This window comes from Sorex araneus, chromosome 9, assembly GCF_027595985.1.
Source record: "Sorex araneus isolate mSorAra2 chromosome 9, mSorAra2.pri, whole genome shotgun sequence".
NCBI lineage: Eukaryota > Metazoa > Chordata > Mammalia > Eulipotyphla > Soricidae > Sorex > Sorex araneus.
Genome location: NC_073310.1, coordinates 33,572,608 through 33,578,607, shown reverse-complemented (window position 1 = coordinate 33,578,607; position 6,000 = coordinate 33,572,608). Strand labels below are relative to the sequence as shown.

At 42.4% G+C, this 6,000-nt stretch overlaps 1 protein-coding gene across 2 annotated transcripts in view; it reads left to right on the top strand.

Annotated features, from left to right (window-relative positions):
* The first annotated feature begins 322 nt into the window (after positions 1–322).
* COG2 (component of oligomeric golgi complex 2) overlaps positions 323–6,000 on the top strand; it is a 48,658-nt gene continuing 42,980 nt past the window's right edge. For both annotated transcript variants that reach the window (XM_055147386.1, XM_055147385.1), the window contains exon 1: positions 323–503. In XM_055147386.1, the coding sequence (XP_055003361.1) occupies positions 432–503 (72 nt within the window). In that variant the 5' untranslated portion in view covers positions 323–431. The remainder of the gene's footprint in view (positions 504–6,000) is intronic.

Here is a 6,000-nt window from a genome sequence, read left to right as displayed (position 1 = left end):
GAGTATCTCGCCGGCATCGCAGAGCCTAGCAAACTACCCGTGGCGTATTCGATATTCCAAAAACAGTCACAAGTCTCACAATAGAGAAGTTACTGGTGCCTCCTCGAGCAAATCGATAAACAACCGGATGACAGTGCTACTGGAGAGCTAGCTTCAAGAACCCAGCGGGGCTACAGTTCTGCTGCCTCCCAGACGAGGGCAGCACCGCTGGTCAGAGCAGCCGCAGCGGTTCCGCCTTCCCTCTTGGTTTCCTCGCGCAGAGGAGGCTCGTGGCGCGCTCGCCCATTGGTCGCGGCGTGGGCGCTGCCATGTTGGCGGAAGCGGTGCGCCCGTCCCTGGGAAACTGGCTGCGGCCGAGGGGCAGCTGTGCGCAGCTTCCCGTTTCTTCTCGCTCAGAACAATCTCGACGCTGGGAAGCGGCGGCCGGCAGGATGCAGAAAAGTAGGATGAACCTGCCCAAGGGACCGGACAGCCTGTGCTTCGACAAGGACGAGTTTATGAAGGTGCGGGGCCGGGCGGAGGGGGGCCTGCCCTGTGGGGCGTCTCTGAGCTCGGCTGCTCCTGACGGGGCCTGGGCCACACACACACACACACACACACACACACACACACACACACACACACACACACACACACACACACACACACACACACACACACACATACACAACACACCCGCATCCACGAAGCTTGCCCCTAGTCAGGACCCCTTGGCAGGGGCTTCGCTGCGCTTGCCAGCGAGGCTTTTTTGTCCTCCGACTTGGCGTGGTGAAGCCTAGAAAAGCAGGTCGCCAGAGTCACGTTATCTTGAGCGAAGTCTTGGAAATTGCTCAGTGGCTTTGAGACGGTGAAGCCGTGCTTGTCCGATGGCCCGTCCGCTTGCTAGACAGTGAGCTGGTTGCCGATCGGTGCCTTTTGCTCCTAGATGCGCTCAAGAATGCACCCAACGGTTCTTGGGACCCTTGTGCCTCCCCGAGGGTCGAGTCAGGGGAAGTTTTTGCTTCACATACAAAGTTTCAGGCGTGAGATCCTTTAAAGGTTGGAATCCTCGTCATTGATTTTGTTGCGGTATAACACAAGCAAACCTTTCTCCTCCTTCTCCTGCTCCCGTCCGAGTCACCCACCAGCCCGACCCTGCTTAGCTTCCGATCTTCGGAGATCAGACGAGATCGGGTGCGGTCAGGGTTGTACGGCCGGAGACCCACTGCTTACCTTTATTAGCTGGACTTAAGGTTGGTCTGCAGTTGTCGGGCATAGAATGACAAAATAGAAATATTAATTGAAAGCATTTTACTGATTACAAAGGTTCGTCCGGCGCAGTCGTGGAAGTGTCGGAAATTCCAGTGAGAGCCAGGAGGAACTTTGCCAATCTGTTTTGTGTCTCGTTAAACTGTAAAAAAGAACATTTAAAAAAAGGAGTAGTATATTTAAGGGCTAGGGATATAGTTCATAGGACTTTTAAGCACATGGTTTGCATCCCGGAGCTCTGGGTTTATCCCTGGCACATTGCATAGCCCTCCCAAACATTACCAGTAGGAGCTATTGAGCACTGAATCAGGAGTAGTCCTGGCACCCCTAAGGATGTGATCTACACGGGACATTGTAAAATATTTCCACATGACCTCTTAAGTAGAAGTGAGTAGGCCTTTTATTCCATCCCTTTTTTCACGTTTGTATTTCAATTATTTAAGTTGCTCCCGCTCCTCCCTGAACTATTTTGTACTGTGTATATCACTGCTTTATATAAATTATCTTTGAAGGTGAACTCAGACGCTATGGTTTTGTAAATGTCTGAAATCATGAACAGGAATAAAATCGCGTATTTGAGAGATTTCAAAAAGGGGCTGCACAAAAACAAAAGCAACCGGTGTTGGCGTGGATGTGGGGAGAAAGGGACTCTCCTTCACTGCTGGTGGGAATGCCGACTGGTTCAGCCCTTTTGGAAAACAATATGGACGATTCTCAAAAAGTTAGAAATTGAGCTCCCATTTGACCCAGCAATACCACTCCTGGGAATATATCCTGGAGAGGCAAAAAGGTATAGTAGAGATGACATCTGCATTTCCATGTTCATTGCCGCTCTGTTCACAATAGCCACAATATGGAAAAAAACAGAGTGCCCGAAAACAGATGATTGGCTAAAGAAACTCTGGTATATTTACACAATGGAATACTATGTAGCTGTCAGGAAACATGAAGTCATGAAATTTGCATACAAGTGGATCAATATGGAAAGTATCATGTTGAGTGAAATGAGTCAGAAAGAAAGAGACAGACATAGAAAGATTGCACTCATATGTGGAATATAATGTAACTGAGAAGTACAAGTTGGCAACGATGCAACTTCTGGCAGATATCTCTCTGGACTTAGTTACTAAAATACTAAATTACAGAAACCCAAAACTGAGAGGCCGCTAAGTGTGGTCACTCGACCTCATACCTCTTCATCCTCAGCAATGGAAAACAAATTATCTAATGCTTCCTTTTCAGCAGGTCTGACTTTAGGGGAGAGACTCTCCAAACAATAATAGTGAGTTTTGTTGAAATATTGTATGCAATCAAAGTGAAAGTAAAGTGAAATTTATTAGTTACACAGGCGGGGGGGGGGCTTAGGGTGGGGGGGCTAGGGGCATGGGGGGGTTTGGGGTGTGAGGGGGCGGGGTGGAGCTATACTGGGATTCTTGGTGGTGGAATATGAGCACTGGTGAAGGGATGGGTATTCGAGCATTGTATAACTGAGATTTAAACCTGAAAACTTTGTAACTTTCCACATGGTGATTCAATAAAAAATTTAAAAAAAAAAAAGGGGGGCTGCAATGATGGGACAGTGGGCAGGGCACTTGAGAGCTTTCAAAAAAAAACTATAAAGCAAAAATATATTTAATTTGTTAGTGTTGGGTTTTGATACCACTTACCTGGTTATGGTGCTATTATGTTGAAAGTTTGACCCCTGAGATTGTGAATAGTAAGCTTAAATCTTTTACTGTTCTGCCTCCTTTGAGGGCCATAAATTGATAAATATTTTTCCCTTTCACTAGGTTAATTAGCTAATTTCTTTTTGATGAAATTAAAAAAGAAATTAATTTCTTTTTTGGATCCCCTCTCTAAAATTCTGTTTTAAAAAAATAATATTTACACCTGAATCCTTTCTGGTACGGAAAGATCCCTTTTTAGTATGTGGACTATCCAGATCTGGGAAGATGTATTTTTGCTCTTGTCTAGTAATGATGTCTAGTCTTCGTGGACTGCTAGGTGTCTTCAGAGTTACGGTCTTTATTGTTGTGTCAGAAAAGGAAAGCATGAATACATCTTTTCAGGCTGACTAATGGAATCAGCAATTATAGCAGTAGTAGCCCTAGGAGTCATCCTGGAATACAGTGATCTGATGTGTATGTGTGTGTGTGTGTATGTATCCCTGTCCCTTTGCAGTTTTCCTTCATCTGATTGGTTATACTATATAAATAAGGGATCCTAGGCTGACCAATCAAATCATTTTTATATATGCAAATAAGGGAACCAATTTAAGGTCTTCATTGTCTGCACCTTCTTCTTCTTCTTCAGTCACTTTCTGCTTAACAATATTTGTGTTAAATCACAAATGATTTTTAGGATGACTGGAGAATCCAAAGTGAACTAATGTGTTAAATCACAAATGATTTTTAGGATGACTGGAGAGTCCAGGGTGAACTAATATTCTTGAACTAATATTCTTCCACCCCTTAGCTCAGAGCTACCCTTAAGCAAAGATAGAAGAGATAACTAAGAGTACATGCAGAGAGATGCATTAGAAGAGGTTTGCACAAAGATTTGTGTTCTTGTTTTGATGTCAAGAATCTTAGAGTATAGAAAACTTTTCACTTGTGTGTTAACATCTTCAGACTTCCTTCCCATCACCAACATCCTTTCTGATTCACTAACCTTGCCATCTTTCTCAGTCTGAACTGATAGTGTCTTTGGTTAAAGCACCTTCAGAAAATAGAAATTTAAGTTCTACAATAGACCTTAAGAATAGGGAGAGAACAAACTGGGGAAGTGGCCAGAATGCCAATAATTTCATATTCTTGAGTAGTTCTTAAGCCCCTGAATGTTTTGTACAGACAGTAGTGCTAATCGGTAGTGCTAGCGTAACCATTTTATATGTAGAACATTATATTGAATAAGTCTTCTGTGCAAAATAATACAATATTTGTTTTCTAGGTGGGATCAAGAGATAAAGTTTAGGGGCTGGAGTGATAGCACAGCGGGTAAGGCGTTTGCATTGCACGTGGCTGACCCGGGTTCAATTACAGCATCCCATAGCACCATCCCTGAGCACCACTAGGAGTAATTCCTGAGTGCAGAGCCAGGAGTAACCTCTGTGCATCACCAGGTGTGACTCAAAAAGCAAGAAAAAAAAAGAGAGATAAAGTTTATTTGCAATTTGTGTTTCCTTGGCAGAAACATTCTATTATAATTCCCTGGCACACAGGATGGGTGGAGAGCTTTTTGTGGGAATATATTTATGTTTCATTCAACATACTTTGCAATTTTTACTGTGGGAGGAGTTACCGAATATCAGATTTTCAGTGAGTTGAGACTATTTGAAATCCAGTTAGTTGACATTACTGTGTTAAAAAAAATGATGATCTGGTAGGGTAATGACACTAATTGCTTATTCAGTATAATATTCATTAATCTCAACTGTGTACCAGTCAGAAATCTGGACATGATGATATAAGGATAGATACTGCATGATAAGATATAATTCCAGGGATGCGTGTATGAAAGTCAACCATGAATGATTTAGCACCTGCATATCAGTCCATGTGATACAACATTAATAAAATGATGACTAAAGGAATATATGATTATCTCAGCAGATACAGAAGCAATTGGCAACATTCAGCATCAATTTATGATCACTGTCACTGTCATCCTGTTGCTCATTGATTTGCTTGAATGGGCACCAGTAACATCTCCATCGTGAGACTTGTTGTGACTGTTTTTGGCATATTGAATACGCCACGGGTAACTTGCCAGGTTCTGCCATGTGGGTGAGATACTCTCGGTAGCTTGCTGGGCTCTGAGAGGGGCAGAGAAATCGAACCGGGTCGGCTGTGTGCAAGGCAAACTCCCTACCCGCTGCGCTATCACTCCAGCCCATCAATTTATGATAACTTAGTTAAATAGATATGATAAGCCATATGACAAGTATGCAAGCTAGCAGTGAAAGTCTGATTTCCTTTGAAATAAGGAATAAGATAAATGTGAGCTACCAGAAATGAAGCAATTTCAGTTACAGTTTATCAGAAAATAAATCTGCAAATTTAACCTAGGGGTGAAAGAACTATACACTGAATTATATAAAATGTTAATGATAAAAACTGGAAAAACAACTGGGAAGAAAAATCATGTTCTGAGATTTAGATAATTGACATTACTAAATTGTCTGTACTATTTAAAGCATTCTAGATTCAATATAATCCCCACTAAAATCCCAAAGCATTATTCAAGAAATGGGACAGACAGTTCTAAGATTTGTACAGAACCAGAAGAGACCTCAAATAACCTAAAATATCTTGAGAACAAAGCCACAAATCATGATTATCCTGATTTCACATTATATCGCCATGCTTTAGTAATGTAAACAGTAAGATATAGCCATAGAACACACATCAATTGAAGTAGAATGAAGAGCTTGGAAATAAACTCACATAGTGGGACTGGAGTACATGTTTTACATGTGGGAGCCCCGAGTTTGATTCCCAGCATTGCATGGTCCCCAGAAACAACCTCCAAGCATTGGACTGGATGTATTAGGAGAAAGCTCTAAGCTCTGCCAGGTGTGGCCTCCAAACATATGTGTCTGTAATGGGAGTAAAGATAATCATAGCCTCTTCAGCAAATAATATTGGAAAAATTGCACAGCCATGTGGAAAGAATGAAACTGAACCATTGTCTACATCAAACACACAAAAAAATTAAAAATGAATTAAAACCTTGAGTGTAAGAACCAAAACG